Source organism: Furipterus horrens, unplaced genomic scaffold (assembly GCF_987537825.1).
Source record: "Furipterus horrens unplaced genomic scaffold, mFurHor1.1.pri manual_scaffold_6, whole genome shotgun sequence".
Taxonomy (NCBI): domain Eukaryota; kingdom Metazoa; phylum Chordata; class Mammalia; order Chiroptera; family Furipteridae; genus Furipterus; species Furipterus horrens.
Window position 1 is genome coordinate 85341052 of NW_028327176.1, and position 17946 is coordinate 85358997.

Sequence of the window (17946 nt, forward strand, 5' to 3'; positions counted from 1 at the left end):
AGAGCCATAATAGCCAGTATACTACAGAATGAAGTTGGAGGGCTGACACTATGTGACTTCAAGCTACAGTAATAAAGACAGTATGGTATTGGTCAGAGAACTGACAAATAAATTAGAAGAAAGAACCCAGAAATAAATCCACATAAATACAGTCAACTGATTTTTGACAAGGCAGCAAAGGCCATATAATGGGAGAAACAATAGCACAGGGGAACAATTTTTAACATAATTTCTGTTGAGTTTGATTTTTCAGCTGTTTTAGACTTAAATAGACATGCTGATTTAAAAACTGCAGTTAGTTGTCTTCTATCACATTGTTTTTTCTGTACAGCTTATCTTAATGTGACCACTCTAGGCTGGATGGAGCCTGGATTGAGGGAAGGACTAGTGGCTGAGAGCAAACCTCCCTCAAGTGGGGAGGGGTGGGGGACAACCTTGGAGACCAGCGACATGTTCATACTTGTCTAGGCTATTCAGTTACACATGAGACAGTGCGGTGAGAGGTAGTGTGCTGTTCTATATAGTGAATCATATTCCAAAGTGTAGTCTGAGTTCTTGTCTGTACAGAAGGAGTTAGCAAATTTTTTTTTTAATTTACATACATATTTTCTTTCTTTCAGATCATGTCTGCCTCTGCTATTTCTTGTCATAAGTGCCTAAACAACCCTGATTCGTTTTGTTCTATCTGTGGCAGTTTCACCATTCCCAAAGGACAAACATCAGTGCATTTGTCAGGCAAGGCTATTTTGCATATTTTGAAGTAAAATTTGGTGATCAAGATCAGTCTTGGGCCCCTCACAAGGTGTGCAAGCAGTGTGTGAAGAATTTACGGATGTGGATGAAGGGAACACGTGATAAATTGCCATGTGGTATACCCATGGTTTGGCGAGAGCCCAGAGATCATTCAAGTGACTGTTACTTTTGTATAGTGAAAACATCAGGATATAACAAGAAAAATAAATGTAAAATAGAGTATCCTAGTCTACCATCAGCTATACGCCCAGTGCCTCACCCAGCTGAAGTCACAGTGCCAGTTTTCATTGAACTACCCTCTTTCAGAAAACAGGAGTATGGTGAAGAACTAAGTGACAGCAACGATGAAGATTTTGAAATTGAAGACAACTCAGTTCATAAGGGATTTGATCAGCATGAGTTGAATGATTTGGCATGAGATTTGGGACTATCCAAAAAGGCTTCCAAACTCCTAGCATCAAGACTGCATGAGAAAAACTTGCTTGAAAAAGGAGCGAAGGTATCCTATTTTCAGTCAAGAGAAAGTGCATTTCTGCAGTACTTTCCAAGTGACGATGGCTTTGTGTATTGCCATAACATACATGGTTTAATGGAGGATTTGGGAATTCCAATCTATAACGCAACTGAATGGCGACTGTTCATCGATAGCTCAAAGCTGAGCTTGAAGTGGGTCCTCCTCCACAATGGCAATTTATTTGGTGCAGTCCCAATTGGCCATTCAGTTTGTTTTCGTCAAGAATATGAAGACATAAAGAGAGTCATTGATCTGTTGCAGTATCACAAGCACAATTGGATCATCTCTGTTGACCTTAAAATGGTCTGCTTCCTTCTTGGTCAGCAACGTGGATACACTAAGTATGCCTGTTTTCTGTGTACGTGGGACAGCAGAGCTTGTGAGAAGCATTGGGTGGAGTCGAATTGGCCTCCAAGATATGATCTCAAACCTGATGATCCAAACATTCTACATGAACCACTTGTTGACAGAAAGAACATTATATTCCCACCTCTGCACATAAAACTGGGTCTCATGAAGCAATATGTGAAAGCTTTCCCAACTGAAGGAAACTGTTTCAAGTATCTCATTTTGGCATTTCCTAGCCTGTCGTTAGAAAAGATAAAATATCTTAATATGTATGTTTGGTAGAACTTTACTACTTGTACACAATTTGACTTACAGTAACAATATATAGCCTTTATATGAATAAAATAACTCTAAACAAACAGTATATTCATGTAATTTTTTCTTTATTTTCCTTTGTATGTACATTTTGTATGATTTTTGGGACAAAGGGAGGATATCCTGCACCATAAAAAGTTGACCTGATAGAGAAAAACTGGGTGATTTTTGGATTCAGATGCCAAAAGTTAGTCAAAAACAAGTGTCAGATTTCACTCAACAAAAATTGTGTTCCCCAGGGTGGTCTTTTCAACAAATGGTACTAGAACAACTGGACATCCACAGGTTCTAAAAAGAAAAAGAAAAAAAAAAAAAGTGAAATGAGAAAGCTTTCTTGAAAGGTTGCTATGGTCAACGGTGACAAAAATAAGTGCCCAACAGAATCTCTGACACTTAGTAAGCTCTCACATTAATGTAATGGGTGAACTTCAATATTCCTAAGTAAACATCTCCAAAAGTTTCACATGAAGGGTACAAATGATTCATATCCATCACACTAGCTCTGCCAATCTGCTGGATAGAATGCAACATAGAAGGCACCATCAGACGTACACTGACCTCAGGAAGCACTGCAGCCCCTTGGCTTTATAGATACTTCCCATAATCCCCTGCTTGTCCCTGGTTAAAGACAGACCCCTCCTGCAGAGGCCAGGCAGGAACTCTGATGTAAGACTATTATAGTCTCAGGAATAACAAAAAATAAATATACACGGTAACATAAAATTAGGTAATCCAGTTTACATATTTATCTTTATTCCTTCATTTCCTTGATGATGGATCCAGAACTCCTCCACTAGAACTGACCCAAATACCAGCCCTTTCTTTAGCTCTCACAGATGAGCAAAGCCAACATCCACTCTAGTAAACTTATGGTTTAGTACTACTATAAATTATTGGAGGTGAGTCCATTTTAGAGCTCATAACCTAAAATAAAAATTCAAATGGTTGGCCCTACCCAGTGTAGCCTCAGTTGGTGGGAGTGTCAGCCGGTACACCAAGAGGTTAGGGGTTTGATTCCATCAGGGCACATACCTAGGTTGAAGGTTCAAGCCCCAATTGGGGCATGTAGGGGAGGCAACCGGATTGATGCTTCTGTGTCACATCGATGTTTCTTTCTCTCCCCTTCCTCTCTCTAAACTCAATAAACATACAAAAAAAATTTCAGATGGTTATGTCTGGTTTTCAGGAATAATACTTTGTTATTAGAGCACCATTTAGATTACCTTCCAGAAACTTCATTTGATTTCTTAATAGCTGTTGATCTTGCTTTTAATTTATAAATGTAGTTAGTTTAGTTTCAACGTGGGTTGTTTAACCTTATATTGGATACCTTCCCACAACTCTAATGGTAGTATGGGTCCTTATGTTCCAATAATTAAGACTTTAAGCCATACACACACTGCAATTCAAACGTATAACTCTTATCACTAAGGGACATGAGGGGAAGCTTCTCACCCATTTTACAGGGGTTCAAGGGTCTTTTTCCACCCAAAAGTGGGAACAGGCCACCAAAGGAAATTATGAGGTCCTCGTCGCTTTGTGCAGGTGTGGTCTGCAGTCCACACACCACGCTATGCTGGCTGTGCATGTCTCGTGTCTGGAACTTGTATTGGGCATATCTTGCTGCTGCACCAGGTTCTGCCCCCAGACCTCAAAGCCCTTGGTGACCAGTACTGTAAAGGACGAATTTAGGAGACATAGAAGGTTGGTTCTGACGAATCCCGGCGTTTCTTTCAAGAATGGGAGGTGTATGCAGCAGTGCTATGGCAGCAAGCTAATGAAAACAGACAAAAATTCAACTGAAAACGTATGTTTTGGAATCACCCTACCTTAAGAGAAACTTAATAACTTCCATGATGAACAAATAGGACGGCTGCAGGGATCTGATACTAGAAGCCACTAAATCCAATAGGCAATTTAGTATTACCAAGTCTAGAAAAGCAAAATTTTAGTCTATACAATAAAGCTTAACAAAACAAAAAATAAATGAGGTCCTTGGCCTCATCTAAATATGCTTCAGCCCCACAAGTTGGAGAACCATTGACCTCCAGTAAGTTCTCCCCTCTGGTTCCTGGACCCCTATGCCATAACTTAAATGACCTCTGAATTTAGTGTGATGTTCCAAAGCTGGTTTGCAGCTGTTCCCCCTACAGCGATCTTATTTTCTAGAGCATGTTTTTCTACCTTTTTCCAGACGGACACATGGCAGTGCCCTCCAGCTACAACAGTACATTGCAGAACACGCTGCAGGAAGTCTTAACATATAGACACCAGGTTCACATATGCAGTGCGTGGACAAGGCCTTTGTTCTAATGCAGATTTGAAGGAAGGTCTCCCTGGTTCAACAAAGCCTGAAACCTATACCTATGTCATGATATCAGGACCCAAGGGTAAAAGTGACAACAGCACCAACCCCTACCAAAGGTAAACCCCTAAAACGTGCAATGCACAAGTGACAGGAAAGGTCATTCTGGGACAGCAATAACGAAAGAAAATTAAAGGGAAATCAATACAAGAACCAGGTCAGGTCAATGGTAGGAGCTTTCAAGTCAGGTAGTCTGGGTGTGAATCCCCCAGCTGTGGAGCCTTGAGCACATCTGGCCCAGAGCAGGTACCAACAGATATTTGCGGGATGAGTGATGAATGAAACCCTGTGAGCCCATTTCCTCCTCCACAAAACCAACGATGTAATTCCTACCTTACAGAATGGAGGGGAGTAAGATACAGTGCTAAGAAAAACAGGTGTAAGACGTGGTAGGTTGGGCATGTGTTCTAAAGCCAGTTCTGCCTAAACTAGCAGGAACAGGACTCGGTCTAGTGCCAGGCTGGGAGGGAAGTGAGGGCAGGGGCAGGGGCAGGCAATGAAGCGAGGCAAAAGCCCAAGAAGCCAGTTCCTGGTGGCTGTTGGGCAGCTCAGACAAGCTCCCTGCCTCATGCGCCATGGTCCTCCTCCTAACCTGGCTCTCCAGATGCCGCTGCCGCCGCCTCCTCCTGCCTTCCTGGCCCCTGGCCCCTGAGGGATCCCAGAGGTGCTGTTCCCAGGGCCCCAAGGCAAGCACAAAACAACAGACCAGCTCCACAGGCAGTGAGAAGGTGAGGTCCCCCATCATGGTTAAGTTGTACCAGGAGCAGGAATGGAAAGCATGAGGGGCGACTAGGGGGGTGGGGGGCCTCAATCTCACCCAGCACCACAGGCCTACTGAGGGCAGTTACCAACCCAGGTCCCCGGAGCTTGTTGCTTAGTTCCAACTCCCAGCTTCCCAGCGGCTTCCCCACCCCCACTCTACTAGAACTCAGGGCTCTCCCTCCCAGCACCCATCCCTCCCACAGTCCACTGAGTCCTAGAGTAGAAATTCCCCCTCATCTAAGTTAATTATTTCTGGTGAAGGGGGAGGGACAGGGGCAGGAAGTCCTCTCCTTCCTCCTTGTAAGGTTCAGTTACAGCCCCAGGGCCAGTGATCTCTTATCTGCCCAGCCCCTTTCTGAGAGGCCTATGCCTAGAAAGGAAGCTACCCTTGAATCCCTGACTCCCAGCAAGCCTCAGCTACCGGCTGTGGCTGAGGCTCCCTCTCCCATGCCCCCTCCCCCAGGGGCCCATGCACACAGCTGAGCTGGCCCAGGCTGAGGAGTTGCTGGAGCAGCAGCTGGAGCTGTACCAGGCCCTGCTGGAAGGGCAAGAGGGGGCCTGGGAAGCACAGGCCCTGGTGCTCAAGATCCAGAAGCTGAAGGAGCAGATGAGGAGACACCGAGAGAGCCTGGGAAGAGAAACCTAAGCTCCCCACCAGTTCCCACTTCACCCTCCAACACTGACAACACTGCACACTACCTGCAACCCTGAGACCTTCGGTCAAAAACATACCAGCTTCACCCAGGCCACTACAAAAAACAGATGACACCGCCACAGAGGGCCAGAAGCTGGAAAGCAGTGGGGAACCATGACCTCTGCAGTCTTCAGTCACATTCCCCCACTATGACCCTTCCCAGTGAAGACCTCAGCCCCACATAAATTATCTAAAATAACCTCACCCCAATGCCAATAAAAGGAAGGAGTGCTTACAGACACAATAGACGCATGTGTTTTTTAGTTTTGTTTAAAAAAAAAGTTCTGACAAATAAGGAAATGAGGGTTTAGAAGGGGTGATGCAAAAGAGGGAAGTCATGGGGTAGGGTTGGGGGTTGTCAGGGGTAGGTGGCAGTAGTGTCTCCTTCACCCCCAGGCCTGGTGTCATCTCTTGAAGAGGGACTGTCACATTCCAGAACAGGTGGATGAGTCCTCTATCGTGTCTGTTCAACTGAAGAGAAAATATGGCTGTTAGAATAAGACAAGAAACAGAAAAGGTAAGGTTGGCAGAAACACACACGCCCATACATACAGATGTCTGTGTAGTGTCTGGGTCCAAAGGGCAAACTTAGGGGTGGGGAAAGAAATACTTTGATGAGAAAATATCCCACATAGAGGTCAACTAAATATCCCAACCCAGCAAGTGTCCGTTATGTACTAGGGGTTTTACATACATAATGGGATTTAAGACAAACACACAAAGGAACAAGGAGAATCAGAAACATGAGGAGCCAGTTGCTACGATCAATACTCACTGTAGGAGGAGATGTCTATCTCATCAGGCAGCTCACTAATGTTGACCTCAAAGCGATCTTGCACATCATTGAGAATCTTGGCATCATTCTCATCTGACACAAACGTGATTGCCAAACCCTTGGTGCCAAATCGGCCTGCTCTGGCCACCTGGAAGGAGACAGAATGTAGGACTGGAAGACCCCACAGAAGAAAACATCTAAAAGGAAGGATAAAGATGTATGCTGTGAGGATACAGAAAACAGTGAGTGGGAGAGGTCACTGAATGTCCTTGTGGGTGTGGGGCATACCCGATGCAGGTAGGTGTCAGAATCTTCAGGCATGTCATAGTTAAAGGCAATGTTCACCCGTTCAATGTCCATGCCTCGGCCAAACAGGTTGGTAGCCACAAGTATTCGTCTTTGAAAATCTTTAAACTGCTGATAGCGAGAAAGCCTTTGTAAGAAAGGAAATTAGAAAAATGTTGAGTCCCTTCTCTCAATAGCCTCTTTTTCTCCCAAGGACATACAAATCTTCCCCATTTCCAACTCACCTCTCCTCCTGGGGCATCCCACGGTGGATGGCGATGGCTGGGAAGTTCTGCTCCACCAGGAGCTGGGCCAGGGCAATGCAGCGCTGCACAGACTTCACAAAGATCACCACCTGTGTGTTTTTGTGTGTGTGTGTGTGTGTGTGTGCGTGTGTGTCCAAGCACACGTGAGATTGTATGAAAAAGGAGTTTTCAGTAATTACTCTTCTAAAGCAATTCCTATCATGTATTTCCTCTTCTGCTATAACTTAACCCTAATCATAGTTTTTAGTGCGAATAAGCCATGTAACAGGTGACGTGGTGAAATGCTTCTCCTCAGTAAATAGTACAAAAAGAAAAACACATTTAAGAACCTAACAGAATCAAGATACTTTGGGACTTCTACAACCCGATTAAAAAACCCTTTAAGAATTTCATTTTTTTTAAGTTTACTTTATTCAATGAGCTTACTTACTACCTATCTGTGCCACCAACAGAACAGAAAAGCAATTCCCACCTTGCTCATACTCGGCTCCAAGACATTTCTGTTCTCATTTTTTAAAATCTCACTTTAATTAACAATTAATTAATTAATTGTCACTTAAGCCCTGGCTGGTGTGACTCATTGCACTGAGCACCAGCCTGTGAATCAAAAGGTTGCTGGTTTGATTCCCAGTCAGGTCCCCAGTTGTGGGCGTTTAACAGGCAACTAATCAAACATCAATGTTTCCCTCTCTTCCTCCCTCCCTCCCCTTTCTAAAAATAAATAAAATCGTTTTTTAATTTCACTTGAGAATTTCTCTGCCATTTTCTCACATCACATACATGGTTTCCTCAATAACAGGGTACTGAATGAAGATTTCTGCTATAGTTGGAGATGTGCTCATCTTCCTACTAGACCTGAACAACTGACCTGGTTGAACTCAAGGACATCCAGAAGGTCAAAGAGCTTCCGATTCTTCTCGTTGTCCTTCAGTTTCACGTAGTACTGCTGCAACCCATGCAGCGTCAGCTTCGTCTCATCATCCACGAAGATCTCCATTGGCTGAGGGGGGGGCGGGGAGGAAGGGGTAGGGAACGGGAGGGCAGAGTGGGGGGGTTAAACCTGGGGGGGTGGAGGAAGTTGATCTCCAATACACCCCATGGGGGGATGGGGAGAAGAGAAGACTGAAAACCTCACCCCACCCCCCAAAACACCCACATTTTAATATGCTCTCTTCCATTTTAGATCTAATTTCCTTTCTATCAATGAAGTTCTAAGACTGAAAACTGTAAAGGGAAAGGAACTTTGCAAGGAGTAAAAGGAACAGAAAAACCACCCAATGGCAAAATGCCATTATCTCAAATGGAGGTGGTGAAGGAAAAAACAACAAAAAGTTCTCAAGGGAGATGATGATCCAAAAACCAGGGAAGTGATGGGAAATACTGACTCGAGGTCAGAACAATTCCATCAGAACAAGTATAAAAATATGGGGGAAACGGACATGGACTGCTCCATTTGAGTCCTCTTTCAACTAGGAGAATCAGATCCACATTAAGATGGAATGCTACAATAAACCTAATCAAAATGCCATGAAAGAAGCAAAAATTACTCAAGATGAGTAACTTGCCCTTGACTACAAGGGAATAGCTCTAGATGCAACTGGTCTCTGAGCCAAGAATCAAACCATCCAGTGTTACATGGAAGGTATCAGTAAGTGGTAGTAAGAAATTCAGAGCTGCAGGTATGCAGTTAACTTTTTTAAAAAACCAAAACTCTCATCCCTTGAAGGGGAGGAAGGTAGCATTAAAAAAGACAAAAACTGACATAAAACCCAACTTCAGAGTCCAAATATCCTAGCACTCTTCACTAACTTGGGAACATAGTTAACATCAAGACCCAGGGTCCAAGATTTCAGGAAAGAATGTTATGTGTCACAGGAGACAACCAGAAGCTGATCACAGAAGGCAGGCTAGCAAAGGCAGGCTTTCCAAAAGTAAGTTCCATGGCCTCCTTCATATCTAATTGCAACCCCAAGTCCAGCTACTGACAAGGAGTTATCATCCCATGGGAAGGGGCAGAGCAGGGAGGCAAACAACACACTCCACTGCTTATACAATGGGCCACCTAGCCCCAATCCCTAACCCACCTGGTTACATCAAAGTGGACCACCTCACTTTACCTTTCCTATACCCCTCTTCCCTGACTATTAAGTAAAAGAAAAAAAAATCTTCCACCCCATTCAGGACACCCTTCCCCATCCCAACAAATAAGGGAGAAAACAAGGAGCACGGCACGCCTTGGGTTCAGGAAAAAAACCGGGAACAGAAAAAGAGGCTGGCTGGTCCTCAGCTTCCTGGTCAGGTTTCCCTGCGGCCTCCGCTGCCGCCATCCACCGCTGGGTGCTGTCCGAATTCTCCCGCCGCGCCATGATGCTTCTCTCTGCTGTCAGCTCACATCAACCGAGGTTCCGTGTGGGTGTGAGGAGGTATGCGTGGCAAGGAGTAGGGGATGGGGACTGAGGTGCCAAAGGCCCCCACCCCTGGAGGTGGGGAGGGAGCGCATTCATTTGTGCTGTTTGCTCTTCTTTTAGACATGCCCTGCCATCTGTCCCTCTCTTACTCTCCTGCCACCGGGAGGTTATGAGTTTTAGGGAGCTAGGCACCAGGTGTATGCTCGATGTCACCTTGAGGGTGCGTGGCTGTAGGGGGTATGTAGGAGACGATGGGTGGGTGGTAGGGCAGAAAATCCTGCCCTCACCCAAAAGGGAGAAGAGGTTCAAAAATGCTGTGATTTTTTAAAAAAGTCGAACACTACCCGCTCTCAAGTTAACCCGACCAAGTCTTCCGGAATTTCCCTGGCACCCGCGCAGACCCTAACACTAGCTATTTCTGCCTCTGTGCGTCTCTTCAAGGAGCCATCACTCCCAGATGGGATCGTGCCCCCTTCTTGGCACTTGAAGGACAAGGGAGTCTGGAGGAAGAGGGCACGGACGGGGAGGAGGCAGTGGGCGGGAAGTGGAAGAAGAGAAGGTAGAAGGGTATTTACGTCTTGCATGAACTTGCGGCAGACTGGACGGATCTCTTTGCTCAAGGTAGCACTGAACATCATGACCTGCTTCTCATGGGGGGTCATGCGAAAAATTTCCTGGACATCCCGACGCATGTCTGGAAGAAAAAGGGAACAAAATCATAGGAGAAAAGCAGTTTGCATCATAAATAAAGACCAAAGATAGGCTTCTCAATGTGGTCAAGATTGCTGAAAATAGGTGAACAAGAGTTAATTCAAGGAAAGATTTGCGTCATGTCTCTCTCTACTCTTATTTCCTTCACCCTCATGAAATCACATCCATACTAACAATACAACAGAAAGAGCAATGAATTTAGAATAGATCTGAAATCAAGAGTCCAGCTCTGTATATTTTAACCAGGCAAGAAATATGATGAAACCCCAAAGCCCACAACTATGAAACAGGGATAGAGCCCACCGTGGAGGCACCCAAGGGTAAGACCGTTGAAAAACACTTAACAAGTCCCTTCTCCCTACTGCTCTCTCCCCAAGCCCCAGCTATCTACAAATACCGCACACCTATTATATTCTAGCTATCAGAGTCCACTCCATGCTTCCTCTGAATCACACTTTCCTATCCAGCACCAAAACTGTTTAAAAAGCATAACAAAGACCAACCGAGGAAGCCAGAGCCATCAGTCCTGGGTGACAGATTAAGAGTCGTCCTGGCACTAAAGTGCTCCTGTATCAAATAAACATCATTTGGCTCCAATGGGCAACTCCCAGATCACTAGCCCAGTCCCAGCACTGCCACTCACCGAGTTGTTCAAGCATCTTATCACATTCATCCAAGATAAAGTGTTTTATGTGTTTGAGGTTGAGGCTCTTATTTCGAGCAAGGGCGAGGATGCGGCCAGGAGTCCCCACGACGATATGCGGGCAGTTCTTCTTCAGCACCTCTTCATCCTTCTTGATAGACAAACCACCAAAAAACACCGCGACCTGCCAACCCAGGAGAAAAGTGTCTCACAATGAAGCAATGATTCCAATTTCCCCACAGTTCCCATCCTTTCAGTTTTATCTAGACCAATTCTTAGAACATTTCAGAGCTAAAAGGAACATTAAGAGGTCATCTAATCTAAAACTACTGTATCACTGCCCTGGCTGGTATGGTTCAGTGGCTTGAGTGCCAGCCAGCCTATGAACTGAAAGGTCACCAGTTCAATTCCCAATCAGGGCACATGCCTGGGTCACTGGCTGGGGGTGTGCAAGGGACAACTGATCAATGTCTCTATCACACATTGATGCTTCTCTTTCTCCCTCCTTTCCCTTCTCTGAAAATAAATAAAATCTTTAAAATAAAATAAATATAAATAAAATTACTATATCACCAAACGTTGAGGCTAAGAAACAAAAATGACTTGCCCAAAGTTACATGGCTAATCTGGGAAGCTAGGACCAGCATTCAGTTCCTCTGACGACTAGGCTTCATTGTTAGAATGAGAACAGCAAGAAATCACCTGTGTCAAGTATCACCACAAAGTTCATGGAACATCAAGTTTTCCTAACTCAACCCAGATTTTGATTTTGATATTTAAAGATTTTATTTATTTTTAGAGAGAGGGAAAGTGAGAAAGAGAGGGAGAGAAACATCAATGTGTGGTTGCCTCTTGCACACTCCCAACTGGGGGAACCTGGCCCGCAACCCAGGGATGTGCCCCAACTAGGGATCGAACCAGCGACCCTTTGGTTCCCAGGCTGGCACTCAATCTACTGAGCCACACCAGGCAAGGCTCAACCCAGATTTTTAAGTTCCTTTGTATAAATTCTATGAAATTACTGATTCAGGATAAACATAGTACTCTACATTAAAACTATTAGGGGAATGACTGCTGAGAATCTGGGACCTAGTACAGTATAACACCATAATTTGCTTTCTAGTTTCAACGGGGGAAGATCAATCAGGGGATAAGACAATCATGACCCTAATTCTATAGTAAATCTAAAATCACTAATTGTGGGACACCCAGGTTTACAACAAAACAGGAGGTACACAGCATCACCTATGAAGAATTCTTGCCAAAAATGTTTAATTAGTTTAGCTTTCAAATATAAATTTCAGTTTACAGGAAATACTAGGGAAAAAAGTACAAGCTAAACAAGATCATAAAGGAGTAACCAGATGAATCCAGAGATAGGACATTCTGCAGAACTGGCCTGGCTTCTTCAAATCACTGTAGCACAATTTTAAGCATAAGAAAATGTCATGACAATTTGTATTTGATCTTGACACCAAGAATATTGGCACAAGGTCATAAATTGGACCTAAAAAGGAGGAAGTGCAATCCTAGCTTACCACAGAGCTCAACAATAAATGTTTCCATAATCCTAACAATGAAAACTCTTTTCTGGCTTCTAAGTTTTATAATTAACCTAGATAAGACTGCTTGGAGAAAAGACAGAAAGTAAACACTATTGACGTAATGTAAAAATAAAGGTATACCTGTATATACAACACTCATATCATATTTAGAGAATTAAAATTAATGTTTCAAAAAGAATAACATAAAAGGAGCTAAGTCAAAAAGGCCCGTAAGTTGATAAATTTGAAGAAACAGTGCTTAACACTTGGTTTCAAGGAACCATTAGGACTTCTAAAAAGTTAGCAAGTGATTATTTTCTGTGAAGTAGAATTAAAGATGAGAGAACACAAATCTTTTCATTATAAGGCCTTCCAGATTATAGCAGCATTTTTATCATGCAATACTACTGGCACTACTTTGGTTTTTTAAAATTATTTTTGAAATATAACAATCTGAACAAAATTACTATTCTTCACATCATTCTAGCCAGAATAGTAGAAAGTTACTATACATTAAGTTTATTAATGGAGAATAATTCAGGCCAACTTTGTTGTGGCTCCCAGACATCTTTCCATTTTTTGCCACTTCAAAGATTCTCAGCACTGGCTAGTGTGGCTCAGCAAATTGAACGCAAGCCTGTGAAGGAAAGCTTGCTGGTTCAATTCCCATTCAGGACACATGCCTGGGTTGCAGGTCAGGTACCTGTTTGGGGGCATGTGGGAGGCAACTGATTGCACATTGATATTTCTCTCACTCTTTCTCTTTCCTTTCTCCTCTCTCTAAAAATAAATAAAATCTTTAAAAAAGATTCTCAACGTTTACGGCACACTAGAGCCATTTTGGCGCATTTCCAGCCTTCTCCTGCCATATACCCAATTCTCAAACTGTCAACCAAAGCACAATGAAATGATTCAAAGTGTCAACATAAAGAAGCAGAAGGGCTCTGGCTGGTGTGACTCAGTGGTTGGAGAGCCAGCCTATGATCCAAAAGGTCATCAGTTCAATTCCCAATCCCAATCACCGCACATGCCTGGGTTTTGAGCTGTGTCCCCAGTTGGGGGCATTCACACACAGATGTTCCTTGCCCTTTCTTTCTTCCTCCCTTCCCCTCTAAAAAAACTACTACTAAAAAACAGGTTGCCCCATGGGGCACATACAGAAGGCAACCAATAGATGTTTCTCTCATATCAATGTTTCTCGCCCTCTCTTCCTCCCTTCCCTTCTCTCCAAAATCAAAAATAAAATAAAATGTAAAAAAATAAAGAATTTTTTTTTTTAAAGCAGAAGGATGGTCCTGTGGCAAGCATCTTCCACAGCCAAATCACCCAGCCTCCTGCTGCACAAGTGTATTTATACAATGTGTTAAAAATCAAAAGCCTACTAAAGCTTCTCCAAAATTAAAATAAAGTAAACATCTCTGAAATTATAATGCAAATACAAACACATTTTAGAATGTAAATCTCTTCACACCAATGTCTGCAGAAACTTACTATTAGATGTAACTGAAATTCACATATAGGCATTTAACATTCGTGGGTCATGAGGACTATTGATCTCAAAGTCTCTAATGCCTCCAACTCCCCACAACCTCATACTCCCAGATCTTTACCGTGGCTTACCTTGACATTGGGCATGTATTTAGAGAAGCGCTCATACTCCTTGCTGATCTGAAAAGCCAGCTCCCGAGTGTGACACATCACTAGCACAGACACCTTGGGGGGTAAGCAGATGGAAAGACAGTATATCCCTTCATTAACCCTCTAGGGAAGTGACTGTCACAAAATCATACCTGGCAGAACATAAATAACTTCAGTACTGAGATCTAAATAATTAACCCCATGATTACTACAAAATATTCCCCATGACCTCAAGGGTGACAGAGGTCATCTTAGCAACAAACACAGTTCTGAATGCATCATGTACTTAAGATAAAAACACCCTGCTCAGCCCTGGCCAGGTGGCTCAGTTGGTTGGAGCATCATCCCATACACCAAATTTTGGTTGGGTGTTCAACCCCCGGTCAGGGCACATCCAGGACACAACCGATGTTTCTCTTTCTCTCTCTCTCGTCCTTCCTCTCTAAAATCAATAAACATATTCTCAGGTGAGGATCTTTAAAAAAACTCTCTGCCCAAATATTCGTAACTAAAATGCCCTCCCCAGTACTCTCCCCAACTGTACCTGCCCAGTAACTGGCTCCAGCTGCTGCAGTGTAGCCAACACAAACACTGCCGTCTTTCCCATGCCTGACTTGGCCTGGCATAGGACATCCATTCCCAGAATGGCCTGAGGGATGCACTCATGCTGAACTAAAAGTAGAAGAAAAAGAGATAAATGAGGCTTCAGTCTACAAATAACCTTTTTTGCCATGTCAAACCCATTTCTCCACACTTAATTCTTAAGTGGTTCTTGTCCACTTCCAGACCTTTTCTACCTCTGCTCCCTTAATCAATCAAATTTATCTGCAAATCAGACCCTCCTAGTTCCTTCCAACTTTAGCCTCCTCCAGCTCCAACCGACCCCTGCCCCCAGTCCTAATAACCCATTAGTACCTACTAACAGCTTGCCTTTGGAGCTCCTGGCTCTGTCCTTATTTTCCTTAATCTTAAATAATCCATGATATTTGAGTGCCTGCCACAGGCCATTTTTCATACTTAGGCTGCCAATGCTTTGGGTAATGTAACCCTACAGCCCTAGACTAACTGAAAGATTTGGTACCTAACCCAGAAGCTAGTCAACTTTAGACCAGCCATAAAGGTTTCCAGAGACCAGAGCTGGCCTGGCCCAAAAAAGGAATACTAAAAGTGCAGTCAACTCTTCTCTAGAAATTTAAAATTACAAGTCAAAGTGATAAAATTAGAAAATAGCAGACTAGGAAAAAAGCCAGTCACCAGAATAAATGGTAGACCTCTAAGGTATTTTTGAATCACCAGCACTTGCATGCTATTATAAATAAAAGACCATCCTATATAAACCTCTTTTATTGATTATAGTTTCTAGTACTTCTTTATTTCCTGATCTATCCTAAATATAAATTTGTATCACTGAGAGACCATGAACACATCTGTTTCTAGTATCTTTACAGCACTTAATACTCTATGCCCCAGAAAACATTTACCTTCTGATGGGTGCTCAAAGCCACAGTCAACAATGGCCCGGAGCAGCTCGGGCTTGAGCAGGAAATCCCGAAAGCCAGAGCTATGGATGGAGACATAGGAGCCCTTAACATCCTTCTTGGCAGGGGCCTCAGCCCCGTCTCCCCCTGCTGCTGTCTCCACCTCATCATCTTCATAATCCAAGAGTTCATTGTCCACATCGTTCTCCGCCATAACTGGGCGACAGGTAGGTAAGAGGGAGGGGTAGCTGAATGGGTTCACGTAGAATAAGTGAAAACAAGGGAGGAAAGTGGGGGCTTAAGGAACAGAAGATACACTAGCTTCTGACAGAAGAGCTAGGGAAAAAAAAAAAAAACATCAGTCACAAGCAGAGCCTTTAGCACCTCTTTTGCACCCCCACACCCCATCTTCCTTAAACTATGAAACCTTTACCTGGAAATAAAAGTAACAAACACAAACATAAAAGTAAAGGTAATACAGGGAACAGAAAAAGTGGTTTCAAAGGGAGGTGGTCCCAACAAGATAAAGATCAGAGCAGGAGAAACCAAGAAACTGGAAGGGGCAGACCAGCTTATATACTCACCTGCAAGTAAGAACAGTAAGGAAAATGAGTAGGTAATGAAAAGGAAAATTCGATTAAGGAGGTGGAGAATGGAGATAAAATGAAGACAAGTCCTAAAAAATCCTCAAAAAAAGGCCTTGCGCTTTCCCTATAATCTCAAACTGTCCATCCCTAGCGTAGCAGCCATCAGTCAAGGGTGATAGATTAAGGTCATCACTGCGCAAAGCGCTCACTTCTCAAAATGAAAACATCATGTGGCTGCTGTTCACCTCCCACAGCTCACCAGCCTCCCACTCCTCAGTGACCTCCACCTGGAGCCTAAGAAATCTCTATGTAATTAATTAGTGGCGGGGCGGGGGTAAGAAAGATGGCTGCGCCGGGGAGAAAAAAAATCATCTCTTCATCATACAATGAATAAGGAGGTTAACAACTGAGAGGACGACACTCGGCTTTAACTTAACCTTTACAAAGTGGCCTCACAGTGCCGCTGCGTTACTTCTCAGGTGAGACTCCTTTCCGAAACACACACACCAAGACATCTCTCCAAAACATCTGGAAAGCGCTCCTTATGAAGGTGAGCAAGTCGAGGTAAAAAAGTCCAACTAGGCCCACAGCGCGTTCCCTCTCCTCCTAGTGCCATCGCGGACCGAAAGGACCCAGAAATCAGAAGGAACCTGAGACGAGCCCCGTCCTCCGCAAAATGTCTAAGTATGAGGACGCCTAGCGCCGCCTCTCACCGTCGCTAGGGTCTCCAGTAAACAAGGGACCCACCGGAGGAGCCGAGAGTGAAGAGAACACAATGGCGCCGAGGCCACCATCTTGGATTGAGCCTTTACAGCTTCCCTACCCTCCCAAGAGCTCTTTGCTCTTTGCGCTGCAAGTGATGAAAAGAACGACCCAACTAGGACCCAAAGACCAGGCTATAGGTTGTGGAAGGCGTATCGAGAGCCCACGCAATAGGATGGCTGCAGAGAAACGCAGATGAAAATGGATGCTACCGATGACTAAACCTTACCTGAGCAAGGCGAACGCATATGGCGGCAGCAACAGCAACGAAGGAGGCAACCTGCCTTCACTTCCGGTTCCCTGTTTCTCTCGACCCGGGCCTTCCGCCGTCTGGGCTGTCAGCGTGCAGGCGCAAGGGACGGGAAGCAGGACCTTCCACGATTCTGTAGTTCCGCGCTCTCTGGGGTTGCCTTTAGAAACTGCCTGTCTGAAATTTTTTTTTTAAACCACTTTAACTCCTCCGCTACTGCCAGTAACAAAAGGCATAAAGGAAACTAGATCCCCTCCACCTGACATCTTTTTTTCTCTTGTCCTACTCTTCTCCACGCCCCTCATCTCTTTGTACTTGCCACGAAGGTCTTCTCTCTGGGCACCCTTCTGTGGCAAGGGACGAGGCTGGCCGGGCTGCGATTTCCCACGGGGTCCTAGGCCCGGTAGTCAAGGTGACCTGGGGGCGTATGCGCTAGAGCTAGGGAACGTCGACCCCAGCTCAGGTGAGAGTGATGGGCGCTCAAGGGTTATGCCCTTATCCTCTTCGCAGCCATGGGGATCGTGGAATGGCATTTGCCCAAAGTAGTGTTGGCTGATGTAGCAGATAACACTAAGAGGCCCTAAGTGGTGACTGGGAGGCGGGGTCTGGGTTCGGCCCCAAGCGTTAGAGATAGGGCTTGAGGGTTATAGAGCATTTTCAAAGTATTGTTAATACAACCAGAATGTTTTTAGCTCCGCCCCCAATATCCCCATTGTTCTGCCTGGATTTTTTTCCTGAATGAATTATTGCATACCTCTTCCCCTCCCCCTCCACCCATCTTTGATATGCTACAAAAGTCAGACTTGTGGGCTGCTGGCTGCTTGACAATGACAAGAAACGTTTGGCCC

At 44.3% G+C, this 17946-nt stretch overlaps 2 protein-coding genes, 1 long non-coding RNA gene and 2 other non-coding genes across 8 annotated transcripts; 1 reads left to right on the forward strand and 4 right to left on the reverse strand.

Moving 5' to 3' along the window:
• Positions 1–1981: 1981 nt before the first annotated feature.
• Positions 1982–5110, reverse strand: LOC150006724 (uncharacterized). Its single transcript, XR_016511994.1, has 2 exons — positions 2963–5110; positions 1982–2218 (listed from the first exon to the last, which is right to left on the reverse strand). It is a non-coding gene; the product is annotated as an uncharacterized LOC150006724 (long non-coding RNA).
• On the forward strand, positions 4797–5999 carry MCCD1 (mitochondrial coiled-coil domain 1). Its single transcript, XM_090282067.1, has 2 exons — positions 4797–5023; positions 5521–5999. The coding sequence occupies exons 1-2, from the start codon at positions 4871–4873 to the stop codon at positions 5701–5703; spliced, it is 336 nt and encodes a 111-aa protein (XP_090138193.1). The 5' UTR covers positions 4797–4870; the 3' UTR covers positions 5704–5999.
• A 6-nt stretch (positions 6000–6005) lies between these two features.
• On the reverse strand, positions 6006–17160 carry DDX39B (DExD-box helicase 39B). Of its 4 annotated transcripts, none has more exons than XM_090282060.1 (11): positions 17078–17160; positions 15503–15835; positions 14566–14693; positions 14004–14096; positions 10840–11023; positions 10061–10179; positions 7946–8077; positions 7057–7166; positions 6815–6959; positions 6527–6674; positions 6006–6239 (listed from the first exon to the last, which is right to left on the reverse strand). In XM_090282060.1, exons 2-11 carry the CDS (start codon positions 15711–15713, stop codon positions 6022–6024), a joined length of 1488 nt encoding a protein of 495 aa, XP_090138186.1. In that variant the 5' UTR covers positions 15714–15835; positions 17078–17160; the 3' UTR covers positions 6006–6021. The 4 variants fall into 4 exon arrangements, with proteins under 4 accessions (XP_090138186.1, XP_090138187.1, XP_090138188.1 ...); XM_090282061.1 differs by lacking the exon at positions 17078–17160 and adding an exon at positions 16800–16869; XM_090282062.1 differs by having other exon boundaries at positions 6044–6222; positions 17078–17159.
• LOC150006727 (small nucleolar RNA SNORD83) lies at positions 10712–10788 on the reverse strand. Its single transcript, XR_016512111.1, has one exon. It is a non-coding gene; the product is annotated as a small nucleolar RNA SNORD83 (small nucleolar RNA).
• Positions 16244–16321, reverse strand: LOC150006728 (small nucleolar RNA SNORD83). The gene has a single exon (XR_016512110.1). It is a non-coding gene; the product is annotated as a small nucleolar RNA SNORD83 (small nucleolar RNA).
• Positions 17161–17946: the final 786 nt, after the last annotated feature.

Bases quoted from the DNA above. Each gene is read 5' to 3' on its own strand.
- DDX39B (XM_090282060.1), bottom strand. From the start codon at position 15,713: ATGGCGGAGAACGATGTGGACAATGAACTCTTGGATTATGAAGATGAT. The intron at 10,180-10,839 runs GTGAGTGGCAGT...TTTTTCTTCCAG, and splicing joins TAAGATGCTTGAACAACTCG to ACATGCGTCGGGATGTCCAG. The intron at 8,078-10,060 runs GTAAATACCCTT...CCCCCCCCTCAG, and splicing joins GCCGCAAGTTCATGCAAGAC to CCAATGGAGATCTTCGTGGA.
- MCCD1 (XM_090282067.1), top strand. From the start codon at position 4,871: ATGGTCCTCCTCCTAACCTGGCTCTCCAGATGCCGCTGCCGCCGCCTC. The intron at 5,024-5,520 runs GTGAGGTCCCCC...CCCCTCCCCCAG, and splicing joins GCTCCACAGGCAGTGAGAAG to GGGCCCATGCACACAGCTGA.